Below are 19,523 nucleotides of genomic sequence, written 5' to 3'. Positions count from 1 at the left end.
ACGGCTAACTGAATTTTTATATTCACTTAACATGAAACCCCTTTTTGTTTCAACCATTATTACTGCAAAATTATTTGGATGATCAAAGATACAAAGACCTGAGGTTCTTGTGCATCCATGCTGTGCCCAGGGCACACCCAGGACCTTGCCTACTTGCTTGGTTTCATTCCTTTTTAAACAAACATTTATCTTATTGTGATACAAGGATGTGGAAAATTTTGTGTCACGTGCCGCTTAACTGAGGCACTCCTCTGACAGGGTTAGCATGAGAGAAAATGGATCAGACTGCTTTTTAAAATGTTGACATGAACTATTTCTAGGACTTTCCCTATGGAAAGTATTTTGAGATCTAATTCACAAACACATAGAAGGAAAATGGTAATTATTTCAAGGATATTAAAATAACTGTTGTTTTCTCAGGAAACCTGAAATTCTGTTCTACACAGTGTTAGTTTGTGATGATTTTTAGTACAAATCAGGTCGCCCCTTATTTTCAGGCTTCTCCTATTTTTAGAGACACTGTTGGAGAGAATCCTTTTGTTTGTCCTACTATCTAAATTGCAGGAAGAGTTAATATACTAATACCAGGGGTGTATTAATATACTAATACTTGGATAAAATCTATTAACAGGAGCATTATTTATTATTATACATGCACATATATATATTTAATTTCTAAAAATATCTAAGACTAATATGATGACACCTTTTTCCTTTTATGTATAAGAACAAGAATAAATTCAGAAATAACAGCTAAAAGTAAAAGAGAACAATTCTACATTAATGATTCTTAGTAAGGAGAAGAGGAGCTCCCCTCTCCTAGGAGACAAATCAGAATCTTTGCAGGGGTGAGGATTGAGGTCGGGGGATCGCATAGTTTTAAAAAGTAGGCTCCATATACCTAATGTTTCTGCAATACAAACTATAAAAGTAAAAAAATAAAGATTGGCAAAATCCTACTGGCTGTTGAGAAGACTCAGAAAATAGATTGAGAAAGGATTATAGGGAATGTGGGTTAAAAAGAGTGAGAAGCAGCTTTATAGGATCCATAAAAATTTTTTAGAACACTACTGATATTCCTGATCTTAGTCTGTAAGATGAAGCTCCTAAGTAGGCCGTTATGTTTAATGTGTTCCTGAACTATGAGAACGTAAGCAAAGTTTACCAGTCGTAATTGTGTCTCCTCCTTTAAATGCTTTCTTGCTTCACTTAGTGCTTGCCCTTCCGAAGTTCTGTCTTGCTTAGGACCCTTGAAGATAAATAAAACAGTACATATTTAAGGATTTAAAGAATCTATACAGTTAGCTGACACTAGCACTGCTATTTAGAAAGAAAAAATGATCATACCTAAGCAGGTATAACAATGAATGAAGACAACAAAGAAATGGAAGAGGTTTAGTAAATAAAAATTCTTAAGCTGAATTGGGGATTTCCTGCCATTTTGTTTCAAGTTCTAAGAGAGTTTACCAAACCAAGCGGCAGAACTCTTAAAAGTCAGCCTCCAAAAACAAAATAGCATTCACTGTAAACTATGAATTGGGCCAAAGGTTCAAATGGTAATATATTCCTTCCCCAGAGCTCTCACATCTGGTGTGTCCAACCATCCAGAGAGATCACAGCTAAAAATAAGTAGGTCATCGGAAAACTCTTCTGAGCAGTCACAGTTTTCACAAAGTCCATGCATTAAAATCAAATATGTTACTCATAGAAAGCTACTTTAGCCTCCATTCAGACCCTAGTTACTCTTCAGCAACAATTTTAATAACGGTGGAAAACTGGATTCCTAGGTCACAGTAGGTTAGAAGCATCAGAATAAAAGGGAGGAGAGCTTTCTAGATATGGCAATACTAACAGCAGTAAGAGATGCCAATGAAATCATAAAAGGCAGAAAAAACCACCCACAGCAATCTGGGAATATTTAAGTCTAGGTGCTAGAAGCTCTATCAATTTTAATAGCCCCCTAAAGCAGCACCATTAATTTAGTACAGAACTGCCAATGTTGATATTATGATCTTCAGTCATCATAAAAGTGTAACTGTGTTAAATTATATCCTCTACTTAAGAAGTCTTGAATAGTGCAATACATCAAAGGTTTGCAAAATATCTGTTTAGACAAATATAAAAAGTTTGGTACTTTAAGGGTTAAATTATCTAGAAAATTCATTTATATGGTAACTCTTTCCCAGTGGTATCAGATAAACACTTCTTACAAAACAGTAACATGGTCTAAAAATAGTGGCATATTTAATATAACAAATATAACACTTAAACACAGTATAAATCATTAGTATATAAAAACAAGAAACTGAATTAGACTGTTTCTTGAAATCTCTAAACAGATGTAGATGGCAGTAAAGCCAAGCAGCATCTGTAGAAGGAGCATCGCCCACCCACAAGCTTCATCATTCACTCCATTTTGCACAGAGTCCAGTAAAAACAGTGGGCTTGACATATGCAAATACTTGCTGCTTCCAAATAGTACTAGAGGCTCCATCCACTGCTAACACACTGACACGCTCTCTAGGAATATTTTGTAAATCCAGTAAGATTAACCTTCCGATTGGATTCCAATATGTAGGAGCTTTCCTCTTTAACTCGTTCCATTTCTTCTTGCAAGGTAATAATCCTGTTGTTTGCAACTGCAAGCTGTTGAAAAATTTAAAAGATAATCTTTTATCTTTCTTTTATTAACACAGGATAAGATAATTCATGGTCTGCTAGGACATGATTTTCAGGCTTAGATATTCTTAGAAAGAAAGAAAGCTAATCATAACTCCATAAAAATGTTCCTATAGGGAACCTAGGAGAAATATTTTTAAAGTAGGTTAGATACAAATAAAAAATATCTCCTATTGTTGCTTTTTATGTAAACATTTTTTCATTACCAAAATGTTAACTAGTTTACTTCAAGGGTGTCCTCATGGATAACTTGTAGTTATATTTAGTTACAATACCTATTTCTAAAACATTCAAGAAGTCACCTTGCCTTGGGAGCCACCTTACGAACCCTCCATAAGAGATTTTATAGAAGGTTTTTTTTTTTTTTTTTTTTTTTGGTGAGGAAGATTGGCCCTGAGCTAACATCCGTACCCATCGCCCTTTATTTTGTATGTGGGATGCTGCTACAGCATGGCTTGATGAGTGGTGCATAGGTCTGAACCTGGGATTTGAACCTGTGAACCCCGGGCCACCGAAGTAGAGTGCGAAATTAACCACTATGCCACCGGGCCAGCCACCCTATAGATGATTTTTAAGAGTCAAGAAATGAACTCCAAAGTTCTCATTCTAAAGGATGTCATTAAGCACTGAAGAGATTTTTCATTTGAGCACCTAAAAAGATAAGGTAATGTTATTAGCAGTATATTGCTAAGGGGAAACCTTTGTATCTCCATTCCACAGGAGAGAAAAGTAAAGTGGAAACACTGTTTCCTTCTCTGCACCTACTGAACTCAATTCCCCACAGAGAATGTGAAGATGCCTGAATGAGGCTGGGACAGGAACTGAGTGGGCTCCTCTCAGCCGGGCTGGTCTCCCTTTTTACCATCTCCTCACTGCCAGCAGGTGCAGGTTCTGCGTGCTTCCTGTTCTAACGTGCAAGTACAGAGGAGCTAGGGCTCAGGCACGCTTTCTAGAGGCACGTCTGCTCCATGGGCCTAATAATGTGTAAAGAAGTAACTCTGGGCAAGTGGCTCTGCTCTCTAGATCCAAGTGCACCCTCAGACAGCCTACTCTGAGATCCCAACATCAGAGAAAGTTTCAGGAAACAATGACTGAGATCCAAGTGGGCTTTCTAATTCAGCTTTACCAATAACAATGTGGATATTTGTAGATCTTCATCTGCTCATTTTGTCATATTGGTTCAGAACTCAGGAGGGGAAAAGAGGTCTATTATTTTTTTACTGGCCCTTTTAAATCCAAAATAGATGGAAATGAGAAAAGACAGACCTGATTAGCTTTATCTGCTCTTTATAAAGCCTATACCCAGTGCCTACTCTAAAAGTTCAAAGTTTCCTGAAAATAAATGTTACTGGTAAAATAAATAAGTAAATGAATGAATAAGTTAATATTGTTAGTAAAATGAATCTAGGTGAGGAAGACAAGTCTTGTGACTGAGGGAATAAAATCAACAACTACATTTATTGAGTGCTTACAATGTGTCAGGCACTGGTCTAGGCCTATATGTATTAAATCATTTAATTCACACAAAAACCTTATTATTATTATTATTTTTTTTTGTGAGGAGATCAGCCCTGTGCTAACATCTGCCAATCTTCCTCTTTTTTTTTTTTTTTTGCCGAGGAAGACTGGCCCTGGGCTAACATTCGTGCCCATCTTCCTTCACTTTATATGGGACGCCACCACAGCATGGCTTGCCAAGCGGTGCGTCGGTGCGCACCCGGGATAGGAACCAGTGAACCCCGGGCCGCCGCAGTGGAGCGTGTGCACTTAACCGCTTGTGCCACCGGGCCAGCTCCATTTATTATTATTCTTATCATCCCCATTTTACAGATAAGTAAACCAAAGAATAGAAGATGAAGTTACTGGCCGAGGATTAGAAAGCTAGTGAGCGTCAGAGCCAGGACGTGAACCCAAGCAGTCTACTCAGAGACCATGATTAATTGCTATGCCACATTGCCTCAACGCAGGAGCAGCGGAATCACAGGAGAAAATTTCCACACAGGATATTTCAAAAGGCTTGTAGGATAAAATTCTAAGGATCATATCCATAAATTAAAGTTTTAATACAATTTAAGAATCTATATCCAAAAATGAAGCCCACAGAGCTGAGTAATAAGGAAGGTGTTTTAAAGTTAAAACAATGAAAATGTTCATTCTGATGCAAAACCGATTAAACAGCATCTTCCTGACTAGTGCTTTAACTTGGTTTTATTTAAACCAAATTTATCTCCCTGTATGTAACAGGATAGCCAGCCCTGGTGGTCTAGTGGTTAAGATTCAGCGCTCTCACCACCACAGCCCGGGTTGACATCCTAGTCAGGAAACCACACCACCCATCTGTCGATTATTGTATTGTGGTGGCTGTGTGTTGCTGTGTTGCTGAAAGCTAGGCTACCGGTATTTCAAATACCAGCAGGGTCACCCACGGTGGACAGGTTTCAGCAGAGCTTCCAGACTAGAGAGATTAGCAAGAAGGACCTGGCCACCCACTTCTGAAAAAAATGGCCATGAAAACCCTATGAATAGCAGCAGAGCATGGTCTGATATAGCCCTGGAAGGTGAGAGGATGGTGCAAAAAGACCAGGCAAGGTTCTGCTCTGCTGTACACAGGGTCCCTAGGAGTTGGAATGGGCACTAACAACAAATGTGACAGGCGAGTAATAATTAGAAATAGAGAGGATAAACAAAGTCTCTGCCACGTAGAAAATTTTATTTAAGATTTTTCATAGAAACATCTAATGCCATTGAAGAAAAAAATATGTAGCTTAGCCTTTGGCAAGTTACGAAAAAAATATCTCTACTAATCAGAAGTAAAACATGAGGTTAAATTTTATTCTTATTTTAGGGGCTTTTCCAAGAGTTTTCACGTATATACTTTCATCTGATCTTCAGAGTAATTGTGAAGCTGTAAGGGGAAGTATAAACACCCTCATCTGCCAGTGAGGGAACTGGGCCTCTTGGAGGTCAAGTGACTTACTTGCTCAGGAGCACATGACATGTGAACAGGGAATACTGGTCTTCTGACCAGTGCTCTTTACGTTATCTACCCCACCCCCCACAAGAGGAAAATAAGACCCGTGGTGGTGGGGAGCTTGCCAATCTGGCATTCATAAATCAATGCCCGGCATGTAGAAATCTATGTCTAGCTCTAGCACATAAGTAGTACCCAAAATGCTTGCTGAACGAATAATCATGCTATATGCTAAATATTAACTCTAGGCTAACCCAGATAAAACATTCACACAAAAGAAAGCAAGATATTTAGCAGCCCAGGTTCTATGCCTACATAGTCCAACTGGATAACTGAGATCCCTGAAATAAGCCAGCTGGCCATTCTCAGTCAGAACAAGGAATTATGCCCTATAGTAGATATTATCTGAAAAGTCAAGTCCTTTATTTCCCATGTTCCATAGAAATTATTGGTTCCACTAATGCACATTATTAAATTCTGTGTCAATCAAATAATTTCTAAAACATTTACCTCCTCTGTCAGTTTAGTGTTGGATTTTTCTAATGCATCCACTTTTGCCTGAAGGTTGTTTACAGTAGCACTAACAAGAGAACAAAAAACATAATGGTTTCCTTTGAAAAACAGAACAATATCTGTACTCTCCATTTAAACACCCATCACACTTATCATTCCTGGTCTAATGTCCACAATTCTTGACAGACTTGCAGGTTCTAAGACAGCTTACAAGGGCCTGGTTCTTAACAGTTACATCCTTGGCACTGAAGTTTGTATTTAATAAGCATTGGTTGAATGAAATAAAAGAGCTCATATGCTACACAGTAAACTGTAAGGTTTACTTGTATATAATAAGCTACATGAATTAAGCCTTGCCATACAGCAAGCACTCTTCTAAATTATTTTACTTCCATTATTTCATTTACTCCTTTCACAACCCTATGCATTAGGTATCCCCAATCACAGATAGAGAAACTTGAGGCATGAAAAGAATAAATAATAGAGTCATGTTTATATTTCATTGTCAACTGTAACCATATCTTTGCCTCACTAACATCTCCATAGTTCATGGTAGTCATTATTAGTTTTCCATCCCCAGAAAAAATGTACTTAAATTGTTCCTGAATTTTCTAGCTGGAACTAAGATTACTCAAAATTGATACTGATATCGATATAATCATATTGTAGGTCTTACTTAAAATGATAATATTTACAAGAGAACTATAAACAAGGTAATAATTAATGAACACATTAATTCTTCTGAGTCATTCAACAGTCTTTAGCATAACGAGAACATCAATGTACTTGAGAATACCAATAGAATTTGGATGGCTCTCCTCAGGAAAGAGAAGATTGCTTTTTGTTCTGCACAGTTCTAAAAAATACTTAGTGCTTGGTAAATTAATGGTAGTGATGGCAAAGAGAGGGTAAATTAATACTATCAATTCAATGTATAAATGAGAAATGCAAGGGACCAACAAGATATAACTAATCTAAAGACACTAAGGCAGTAAGTTGTTTACTCAAGATTAGTCTTGAAATATGTGGCTGGATCTACAGAACCAAGAGGCCTGCCAATTTCAACTATATATGTCACATATTGAAGAATTCTTCACTTATTTATTTAATCACTAGAGTTATAATTACATACTAACCTTATACTGCCTTTCACTAAAGGTCACCAAAACAGTTAAATGTCATTTATCCAGTGCCTAGCTTGCACCTGGCAAGCAGGAATTCTATGTATATTTGTTGAATACTGTCTGAATTTATCCTCACTGCTCATCAATTTACCCTTCCCTTCCCCCACAACAAAAGCCCCACTAAAGTAATAGCATTTATTCATTCTTTACTTCAGATGTCTGTTGAGTTCTTCTACATAGTTCTTCTGGTCCAGAATTGCAGTAATCTGGCCATCTCTGGGGGGAGGGGGAAAAAAAAGAGAAAATAGAAATAAAATAACATTAGAAATACCAAGATTCCTCCCCCAATCTTTTCATAAAACATAGAAAGGAAATTGTGGCATAGATACACTGAACCAGAAGACAGACCTGATGTATAATCCCCTCGACATATCAACAAGAAAGACTCAGAGGTTTAAAAATGAAAAAAAACAAAAAAACCCCCAAAAAACCAAAAACTCATATTAATAAAGCCCTTGTTATAGCATACACACTTTAATAACTCAGGTTGTAGGTATAACATTACAATCTATCAGAGGCATTTAAAGAATAAAATTTTTCTTCTTGCAATTGATAGATTTTTTAGCTTAGCTGGTATTATTTATAATAATAAATTTCCATTTGTCATAGGAATTGAATTAAGCTTATTGTGGTATAATAATAGTTATTCTCTAAGGCTATATATTTGCCTTTAAATGTTATTTATATCTCCAAGTGAATGGTATAAAAGGCTTTCAGAAAGATCAAGTGTTTATTATCACGTGAGAAAATAAAGTGTGGAAACAGGAGGTTCACTTCTGGAACCAACTCATCTATAACAGGCAAAAGTCAAACAGCCAGACTTTTCAACCGAAAGACAAAATCAAGGCCACATACCTCTACAACTACTTAAAGAACAAGTGATATAATTTTAGCTCAATATCCAAGGTTAAAAACTTCAGACTAATTATGCTTTCAACTGCTAAATTTACAAAAGGCAAAGGTGCACTTCTGATCTCTAATTTCTAAGTACCAAATGAATATTTTAAAACATTTTTATTTTGAAATAAGTTTAGATTTACAAGAGTTGTAAAAGTAGTGCAGAGTTATCATATGCTCTTCACTCAGGTTCCCGTAATGTTAACATTTACATGATCCCATGATGCATATTTAATAGTTCAAATTTTAAACAAAGTGAGCATGCAGTCCTTCTGGTCAGGAAACCACGTCTTCAAACACTACTTTAAGAGATGGAGCACTGCATTCCTTTTTTTTTTTTTTTTAAAGATTTTATTTATTTATTTTTCCCCCAAAGCCCCAGTACATAGTTGTCTGTCATAACTGCACATCCTTCTAGTTGCTGTATGTGGGACGCGGCCTCAGCATGGCTGGAGGAGTGGTGCCTCGGTGCTCACCTGGGATCCGAACCCGGGCCGCCGGCAGCGGAGCGCATGCACTTAACCGCTAAGCCACGGGGCCGGCCCTGCATTCCTTTTTTAAAGTTTTTTATTTTGTTTGCCCCTGAACCACAGAGCAGGAAGATTACAGTTAACTAAAACCCCTTTTAGGGTTTAGCAGACACAATAGTCAGATATTTTTGGCAAGACTCTATTAAAGCTATATCATCAGAAATCTTTCAGCAAGTCTGTTAAAGCAGTATTGTTGTAAACTTTAAATCCTATTGAAGCACATTAAAGAAAAAAGAAACCTAACTTTCTTTGTACATACCCTTCACTACCTTTACTGCTGTTCCCATCCTTGAGATACATTGAAAAATCTATAACTCCAACCTACAAGAGAATTTTCAGAATTTAATATAAAAGTAGATACTTTTTTCAAGATATAACACAATGTCTCTTTCTACGCACTCAAAATCGTAAAATAGTCATGACCATTAGGAGAAATTGTTGATGAAAATAATGTTTTACTTTTATTATAACCAAGAATTGACAAGCGTTGTAAGTAAGTAAAGAATCAAGACTAAGTCAATAGGACTAGAAGACTGGATGAAGACTAAGAAAGTCAACAGAATACTTAACATAAATTTAAGGTTTAAAGTTTCTTTCTCTTTTGCTTATTTTAAGTATTCTGCTACTGAACCCCTATTCACTTTTAGGAATAACTTTTAAAAATTATAATTACAAAAATAATGCACATTCCTTTATAGAGGTTTAAAAAATACAGATAAACAAAATGAAGCAAAACACCCATAATCCCAACTACCCAAAGATGACCACTGTGACATTTTGTATCTATTCTTCCAAACTTTCATTGATGCATATGTCTAAATTTCTCAAGATTGCTATTTTATTATTTAGCTTATTTCTTTTTAAAAATACAGATCGAAATATCGTACTTCCTTTCCCATTTTCTCAGAGTAAAATGTAACAGAAATTGGTCATAGTATTTCATATAGAAGGGGTGAGAAATAGTCACAGTGAAAGCAACAGCTGTATTTATTGGGCAATTAACAGGTGCCAGGCCCTGTTTTAAGTACATTACATGTACTAAATCCTTTCTTCCTCACAATAATCCTATGAAGTAGATACAGATACTCTTTTTTATCCCTGCACTACAGATAAGGAATCTGAAGCATCCAGAAGCTAAGTAATTACAAAATATATTCTGCTAGAAAATGAAGAAGCCAGAATCTGAACCTAAACAGTTTGGCTTCAGAGCCTCACTCAACTACACGCCACACTGGCTTTTAGTATTCAGCCTGTGTACACATCTTAGCCTGCTGAAAAACATCCCTAATGCATAAATGAGCCAAGTTGGAAGGAAAAACAAACTAAATTTTTATATTCACATCAAAATGAAAGAAAATCCTATTTATGACACAGAATTTCCCCTAATTGGGTTGGTATAATCTGGTCAATCCAAATTCTGAGATGATACAACTCCAAGTGACACACTTGGTAACTGAGTATCTTTCTCATACCTGCGAGTCCAAGTCTTCTCCTTTCATACAGAAATTGGCATCAATGACATTCAGACCCACCAACAGACCAGCAATTATGGCTCCTTCTTCTTCCATCATGAGGGCGTTGGGTTCATAGAATTCGCTGTAAGAGAAATCCATGGAATGCTCTGTTGTAATAAAACCCCAAGAATCCAACGATGTAATCATGAGACAAGGAGAAAAATGCTTGCCTCGCAGTTGAATATGGTCGTCTATGAAATTAGCGAAAAAGTAAAAAAAGGGGTGGCTTGGATACATACTTTATTTTAGATAATAGGTGCATGAATAATAGACAGTCCAGCTGAAAGAAAAGTGATCAGAACGATATTTTCATTGAAGAGAGTATTCATGCTTTTCCCACATATTTGTATCTGTGATGCACCACGGGATAATTTTTCAATCTTTTATGCATCTTAAGAAATCATTTGGTTTGTTTTTAAAAATTTGATTTTTTTCTGATCTGCTTTTATTTTTAATTCTAATTAAGTACCACATTCCTTTAATGTAATGAATAAACATTTTAACAATGTGATCTGTTGAATTACGTATATTCATTTTTGACTAATTAGCAAAAGTTGCCTTACAAGCAACATGTATAATAGGTTAAAAATGATTTAAAATGTTTAAGGGATCATTATCTTTTATTGTTTAATAAAGTCAGTTTTCATTACAGGGAAAAAAAAAAAAAAGAAGCACACAAGAAACCCTATAATTCTACCCACCAATGACCTGTTAAGATCTTGACATATAACCTTTCAGATCATTTATGGAGACATATACATATTTTTGAGGAATACTAAAAAGGCATTATATCATTAACATTATCTTGAATTTCTTTTTTCGGCTTAACAATATTGTGATTATCTTTCTATTTCAACACGTAATTTTCTGCAGCTTCATTTATACTGGTTTTACAACATCCCACTGTATGAATGTAGTATAAACGTATTTAGCCAAAGCTTCCTTTTCCTTAGCCAACTGCTCTCTGATGAACTGTTAGGCTGTATTTAGCTTTTTACCATGACAAATTCCACCGGCCAGGCCTAACAGGCTGAAAATGACTGAGAAATAAAAAAGCAAAAGAGAAACAAAGTACTTGAATAATTGTGAATAGATACAAATTCTAGAAGACCCACAGATGATTAAATACTGTTTCATGATGCACCCAAATTATCAATAAACAAAAACCCAGTGACTTTAAATTATTTATTTTCAACCAATTTGACATCGTGACTGAAACATCACTGCAATCTATTTGTTTTCAACAAAGTCACTTGGGACTGTTCATGGTCAACCTCAATCATTGGTAACAATCAATACAATTCATTGATAAGAGTTTCTTCTTTCTTTTTTGATTGTAAAAAATATTAACAAATGTAAAACAGTTCAAAAACAGCACACGAATAATCTGCAAATTTACTCTCTCAATAACTGCCCACATGCTATTTTTGTTCCTTGATAGCCAGTATTCCATGGTAGGAATATACCACAATTGTATCCATCCTATTTACGGTTTCAGCTGTGCAGGCTACAGTGAACACTACTGCATGTGGTTTTTGGTACATATACAAATGCATTTCTGTCAGACATACCTAGGTGTGAAATTGCTGGGTCAAAGTGAGTGAAGCTACGTATAAGGAAGTGAACTCTGCCCAGTTCACGAGACTGAACCCATTTACTCTGGTGCTCTGCTGGACAAAGAGCTAATTCTTCACATCCCAATTCGAATCAGGCAATTTTCATCAAAATTACAGCCACCTACAGCCCTACAGCACCTACAGCTTAGACACTAGACCCTATACCACTTCACGGCTTGACCCTTGGAAAGTTGAGCCCTCCCTTTGTGGAAATAAATAAGCTCCCCTGAACGGTTCTTATTTCTCTTTCTATTGATTTGTAAGAAAACAGCAATCAGTGGCACACATAGCTGCAGCAACATTAAACAATGCTTCATATTAGGATCTGCGGGGCAATTTCTTGTAAAAACTAGGTTCTTGTGAAATCCAGCTACGTCTTTAAATTCTGTTACTTGTTCTCCTACTTATACTATTTCTTAGAGGCAATCTGCCATACTTGAGTTTCTTTTGGTAAATATTAATGATCTATAAAGTATACATAGAAAAGCACACAAATCACACAATACAGCTAGATGCATGTTCAGAAAGAGAAGACACTCAGGTAACCAGCACCCAGATTAAGAAACAGTACAATACTAGAACCTCAAAAGCCACCTTGTGCTCCCTTCTACTCCTACCCCTGCCCCGTCAACGGGAGCCTCTTTCCTGATTTCCATCCTGAAAGATTTGTTTTATATGTTTCTGAACTTTACATAAATGGAACAATACACAATGTATTTTTCGTGTCTGGTTTCTTTTACCCAACATTACACTTATGAGCTTGATCCGCGTTGCTATGTGTAGTTGCTATATGGTATTTCATTGTATGAATATACCACAATTTACTTATCCATTCTACTGTGAGTAGACACTTGGGGTCTATTACTTGGGGTCTATTACAAACATCTGGGGCTATTACAAACATTGTAATAGCTAGGAAATTTCTTGTTCACGTCTTTTGTGGAACTTTACTATACATTTTTATTGGATATAACAACTAGAAGTAGAATCATTGTGTCATAAGGTATGCTTATAATCAGCTTTAACAGACAATGACAGTTTTCCTAAGTTTCTGTATCAATTAACTTTCCCATCAACAGAACATTAAAGTTACTTCATAGCCTCACCAACACTAGGTATTATCTGTCTTTTTCATTTCAGCCATTTTGGTGGGTGTGCAGTGGCATCACATTATTGTTCTAATTTGCATTTACATGATGGGTAGTGAAGTCAGGTATCTGTTTATATGTTTACTAGTCATTTCAATTTTCTCTTTTGTGAAATTCCTGTTCAAGTCCTTTACCTATTTTTATATTTGCTTGTATGCCTTTTTCTCATTGGTTTGAAGGAGTTCTTTACATACCTTGAATATGCATCATTTGTTGAATATATGTATTATGTATTACAAATCTCCCCTTTCACTCGATGCGTTACCTTTTACTCTTAATCTTAAGAGTGTCTTTTTTGTTGTTGTTGTTGTTGAGGAAGATTGGCCCTGAGCTAACACCTATGCCAGTCTTCCTCTGTTTTGTATGTGGGTCACCACCACAGCATGGCTGATGAGTGGGGTAGGTCCATGCTCGGGATCCAAACCCGTGAACCTGGGCTGCCGAAGTGGAGCACATCAAACTCAACCATGGACCCCAAACTATGCCGTGGGGCTGGCCTCTTAAGAGTGTCTTTTGATGAACAAAGTTCTTCATCTAATGTAGACCAATTTACCCATTTTTTTCCTTTACAGGTGCAACTTTTTGTGTACTATTTCAGAAATTTTTGTCTATCTTATGTTTTCTTCTAAAAGTTTTATTGTTTTGTCACTCCCATTTGTATCTATGATCCATCTGGAAATTTTTTCTGTGTGCTGTATTTGAATTTAATGTTACAAGTCAACTTCCTGTCTTACTGAGCCTGCATACATGCTAAGGTGTCAAAAGCCTTTCCTGTTTTCTGGAGATGTTAAGTTTTGGCCTGCCCTGCAAAAGACTATGTATATGTCACAGTGATACACTGAACACATGTAATATGAAAACATCTATTCTTGAGCATGTGTCAGGTGGGGGAGAAGGTATTAGTTGAACTATGTGAAACTGTCATGATTCAACTGTTTTTGATCTACAAAATGGTAAATTTATATGATTTGACTTCATATGATGTACAACGTAGTAGGAAAAGAAAAAAGCTCAACAAGATGTTCATACCTGAGAAGTTCCTTCTTATTGATCAAAGCTTTCATATATTCTGAAAGTTTCTTTTGCATTAATGCCAAACGAAGCCAGGCTCTTCCTCTGCCTACTGGTGTCCTACAAAAATAAAGAAACCAAACAACTAAAAGTAGCAGAGATAGGGGCCACAGTGGGACAGATTCACTTACTCTTGCTAATGGTCCCCTAGTATAACATGCACACTGAGGTGCTCCTCATAACTTCTCCCATCACATTCTTATGGAAGGAATTCTGTGTGGGCTAGTGGGATCCAGAGGGTGGTTTGAGACAAATGCTCTTGTGAAGAATTAATTACTGAATGAGACTACAATTTGAATACAAGATCTCTGGGAGGCCCAACTAAAAATGTTCCATCAGATTAGTAACGATAAATCCTCATAAATTTAGTGTGGATCACATAAGCACCCAAATAAAAATAATGCAGACACAGGCCACTTAGATCTCTATCTGATTAAAATTAAACCATTCTAATTTGGGATGGTGATTATTACTCTCTTTCAAGTTCTAAGGCAAGTTCTAGGTGTCAATTCTTGAAGTTCACTGAACAACTGTTTTAATCTTGCTTTTCAAACTCCATTGAACACACTCTTTTTCTTAAGTCAAGTCCAGCATGCCACATCCTTAGATCTAAACTCTTGAGACTCATTGATTTCCACAAGTGCTTTAAAAAAAAATAAGGAAATGTTTGGTATTTTAACAAGAAGACCACCTCTCTTAGATTAATAATAATTATCACTCATAGGCAGACTTCTCTTAATACTCTACATTACCAGTTCTCTCATAACAGTGCCTATTCACAACAACATTATGCATTTTAGATTGTGATGAAATAAATTATTATGATCATCATTGTCTTTAGTCTCACTCTTCAAGGAGATAGTTAGTAAGAACGTTTTCCCTGACAAACAGAACTCAACCTTAAACTTACTTTAGTCCTGGAAGATCTTTAACACTTGCTGTTATCTCTGTAGCTTCTGGAACCAGCTTTTCTACGAGTTCTAGAGGCCCCCAGAAGGATTTATTTTGTCCAAGAAAAGTTTTCTTAGCTAAGGTGATAAAAATAAAGCAATATTTTAATATTCTTTACAACATAAACATGCCCTCAACACACACACACACACACACACACACACACACACACACACAACCTCTCCCATTTATTCATTGCTCTTTTCAGGGAACTAATCCTACATTATGAGAAACTTCTAAAATTATTCATGCTTTCAGAATAGATAACGTTTTGTGAAAACCAAAAATACCCTACTTCCCAAGACTCAGTCCTTTCTCTTTCAGGAAGAATTTATGGACTAGCCCTATAATATCATAAAACATTTTAAAAATACAGTACTTAAAGCCGTGTGGTTTTAGTGAAGAAAACAATCCAATGGAAAAGAATATGTAATCCAGAAATAGGCTATCAAATATTGGGGAGGGAGGAGGAAAAGAAGCAAGGCCAACAAGACCAGGTCCTGCCCTCAAAAGCTTATGGTTAAGTGGGAAGAATACGGAAGCAAGAGTCAGGAGATCTGAGCTCTAGCATTTGCTCTGCTCCTACTCATTGTGTGACCTTGGGCAAGTCACGTCCCATTCCAGGCCTGTTTCCAACTGTCAAATAGAACTGCCATATTGGACTAGATACTTGTAATGGCCCTTCCAGCTCTAGCGTTTAACGATCAGTGTTTTTTTTTTTTCTTGTGAGGAAGATTAGCCCTGAGCTAACATCTGTCACCAATCCTCCTTTTTGCTGAGAAGACTGGCCCTGGGCTAACATCCGTGCCCATCTTCCTCTACCTTTTATATGGGACACCGCCATAGCATGGCTTGACAAGTGGTGCATCGGTGCATACCCGGGATCTGAACCTGTGAACCCTGGGCCACCAAAGCGAAGCACGCGCACTTAACCGCTACGCCACAGGGCCGGCCCCTGATCAGTGTTATTTAAGACCTATGAGTCCTTTAAGTCAACCATATCCCTGCAGCCGTATAGGTTGCATTCGAATAAATTAATATTATTAATTCAAGCCTCTTATTCTTTGGATTCACAAAGAATGCTCTTCTTCTTGAGCATATATTGCTAGGAAATAGCCACATACACATCTGCATTTTGAGGCCATGCCCTACCTTTCAAGCCGTGTTTCAGGCAGTGTTCCATCACCACGAAGAATTGCTGGAGAGGTGCGTAGTCAGAGTCCAGAGTCCTCCCCAGGTTCAGAGCTGATTCAATCAAGCCCTTGATACTCAGCTTGGCCATGTTCATCAGATTCATGCGTTCATTAGCCATGAGATAATTAGGATCTGCAGCCAAAGGGGGGGAGGATGAAGCCTGGTTACTGGAAATAGTGCTTTTTAAAATTCAGCATAATTTCACTGTGTTGACATTTGCATTGATGGTGCAACAGCAATGGTGGGTAAGACTGTCGGCGTCTTGGCAAGAATCAAGGCAGTGGCACCAAATCATACTATTAGTTCTTGTGTTCTTCTCCACCATGTACTTGCTGTTAAAAATGATGCCAGTTTCCCTTAGGAATATCCTTGATGAAACAGTACAAATTATCAAATTTTGAGCCTTGAATACTGTCTTTTAATATTCTCACCACCGCCTCTGCCACCACCCTAACCTGGGTGCCTGTCATACCTCACTGTGATATACCCTCCACACTGGTCTCTCTGCTTCCACCCCCGCCCTGCCCCACTCAGTCTCTACAAAGTCTACGAAGTGCTCTAAAAGATAAAGCAATGTAGAAGCAAAGGATCAAGTACTTAAAAACAAATTTTGTTCCAAATATATGATTTGCATCATTAGTATTTATACTAACTAGCATCATTATTAAACTGAGCATTATTAAACAAACTAAAAAAATGAACATTATCACTATAATGCAGTATCAGAACTTAATCAATCCCAAATTTTTTAAGACTTAGCACAGAGTGTGTGGCTCTCATCAACCACACAGATAAACTATTTGAGGAAAAGGACTACGTACTACGTTTTATCTGACAGAATTCAGAATAATCGAGGGACTCGCTACCTTCATTTATTGGTATGTATCCTGTGCCAGGTACTGAGGGCTGCTTCTTACAATTATGATCTCAATCCTTCCTGATAACATCCAATGAGACAGTTACCAAACGCACCAATTTACAAGGAAGGGAAATGAGGCTGAGAGAGTAAAGCAGCTGGCCTCTGGGCACAGCCAGTAATAGACGACAGAGCCAGACTCTAGACCCTGTTTCTCTGACTCCAAACCATGTATTCGACCACTATAATCCACTTACAAATGAATCAATGACTTCAAACAATGTTTATTCTTCCCTGCTTCTGACCATTCTTCTACATGATTATCTTATTTAATTTTGTGACTCTATCATTTAACTATTGTCCCTTCTTTTTGGGTGGTAAAGCAGGCCCATAACAGTTAAGCAGTCCAAGGACCGGGATCTGACATGAAAGTTAATGCCTTTTCCACTATGACATGTGCATGCTCCCAAACATCAAATATGTCAAATTTCTATAAAAACTGAAAAAGGCCTAGAGATCTATGAAATATTTTACCTCTTCTTGGGGAGACTAAAAATACTAATAAAACTACGCTCTCATAATACAAACAAGCCACAACACAAAATAGAGATTATTTTATTCAAATTGCCCCAAGTAATTTTCTTCACACAATGTTTTCATTTATATTTGCTTTCACAGTTAAATGAGCAGAATCAAATGGCCAAATTCTAAGCTAACCTTCTTCTCTAATAAGTTTAAGGACTTGTAGATTTACAGTTACAACTATACAAATCTTGGTTTGTTGTAGTGTTTTTTGAGGTAATGTTTTTAGAGAATACTTTATTATGAAAGTCAGAATTGGTGTACGTTGCTATTAATTCTTTCTTGCATACCAGCAAATGTTTTAGGGCCAAGCCTCAAATGTGGCTCCTCTTTGCTCAGGGTAGGTCAACTTGTCAGGACTAGAATAAGCTCACAGGGGACACTGAAATACACAAAATACTACCCCCTGAAAAACAGCCGTGAAGAACAACTTGATTACCAGCATTTATGCGCGCGCTAGTGTTTCTCACCTCCCATAACCACTGAGAGACAGGACTAGGCAGGGCTGTCTGGGTTTGCATGAAGGTTTGTGGACAGCTACTGTATTCTCCATTTAACACCTCTCAATAGACAGTAAGAAAACGTGGTTGAAGCTGGATGACCGGCTGCCCATAAGGAACCATTCCATCTGCCTCACGCTTGTGGACCATTAATTCAGGGAGGTAATAACAAAATTAAACAATGTTGCTAGTCAAAGTATACAATCTGATTCCAACCTACTGGAACTAGTTACATGGGGAGAGCTGGATTTGGAATATGTACAAAACACCACGCTTTGAGATGTTTTCCAGAAATGGTGATGGATTTATATCAGCTCTTCTATGTTGCCTTATCTCCTTCTTCTTGTAATCAGTAGCAGAAATGTTCAAGACATCTGGTTGGGGTCTGGGGTGCAGAGACTACAGAAAGATGAACTAGTGCCTAGGGAAATTAAATTCCTAACACCTTGGACTCCATTACTATGGTGGTATAACCTATTTGAACTAACCTGCATCAAACACAAACAACCAACCTATTCTTTAGAAAATATTACTCTCAAGCTCGGCACTACTGACATTTTGGTTCAGATAATTCTTTTTTGTGGGGGGTGTTCTGTGAATTAAGTCTAGCAGCAACCCAGGCCTGTACCCACTAGATGTCAGTAGCACCCTCTAGTTATTACAACCAAAAATATCTCCAGATATTGCTGAACGTCCCTGGGGAGACAATATCGGGCTTCCCTCCCGTTGAGAACTACTACTCTACACAAATAAAAGAAAGTGAAACAAAAATCAGGGTAATTTGACAATTAGACATAAGAGCTCAAAAGAATTTACTGCTCGTTATTGATTAATACAACAGTTAATATGATTCTTATTTAATGCTTATTATTATCAACATTTTTGTTGAATAACAAGAATATGGTCATTATAAATAATCTTAATTATGTTTCCTGGTTAGTACTAAATTAAACTACCAAAAATAATTAGTACTTAAAATTATTTCTTTTTCCATTTTGTAATGTTGGTTACTAATAATGAATAGTAAAATCATTAATTTCATTTATCATAGAATAAGAAATTCCCTATTCAATTTGCTACTTGTCTTGAATTGTACTCAAGTATAAAATGATTTTGTGGAATCAATACATGCTGTTAAGGGGGCAATGACCAGACAAGAGCATGGAGGGACTCCTGAGGGGCAGATACAGTTCTGTTTTTTGATATAGGTGTTATGTGAAATTGTTGAGTGTGTGAAAATTCATTGAGCTGAATACTTATGTGATCTTTTCTGTATATTTTATACTTTTAACTATAAAAACTTAAAAAAAGTTTTGT

General features: G+C 36.8%; 1 protein-coding gene across 12 annotated transcripts in view; it reads right to left on the bottom strand.

Annotated features, from left to right (window-relative positions):
• The window catches only part of RUFY3 (RUN and FYVE domain containing 3), an 82,539-nt gene that overhangs the window by 17,061 nt on the left and 45,955 nt on the right, over positions 1–19,523 (bottom strand). For all 12 annotated transcript variants that reach the window (XR_015552935.1, XM_087434407.1, XM_087434402.1 and 9 more), the window contains exons 2-10: positions 16,227–16,400; positions 15,034–15,151; positions 14,082–14,183; positions 10,247–10,370; positions 9,034–9,095; positions 7,498–7,563; positions 6,161–6,230; positions 2,554–2,646; positions 1,166–1,249 (exon numbers count right to left, since the gene is read on the bottom strand). Coding sequence is in view for 11 of the 12 variants with exons in the window: in XM_087434407.1 (XP_087290533.1) it covers positions 1,166–1,249; positions 2,554–2,646; positions 6,161–6,230; positions 7,498–7,563; positions 9,034–9,095; positions 10,247–10,370; positions 14,082–14,183; positions 15,034–15,151; positions 16,227–16,400 (893 nt within the window). In the remaining variant the exon portion in view is untranslated. The remainder of the gene's footprint in view (positions 1–1,165; positions 1,250–2,553; positions 2,647–6,160; positions 6,231–7,497; positions 7,564–9,033; positions 9,096–10,246; positions 10,371–14,081; positions 14,184–15,033; positions 15,152–16,226; positions 16,401–19,523) is intronic.

The sequence above is a fragment of the Ceratotherium simum genome, chromosome 8 (genome assembly GCF_057802395.1).
Source record: "Ceratotherium simum simum isolate JZ-2026a chromosome 8, ASM5780239v1, whole genome shotgun sequence".
Classification (NCBI taxonomy): Eukaryota; Metazoa; Chordata; class Mammalia; order Perissodactyla; family Rhinocerotidae; genus Ceratotherium; species Ceratotherium simum.
The sequence above is the reverse complement of the archived record's forward strand: the minus strand, read 5'-3'. Positions and strand labels throughout refer to the sequence as shown.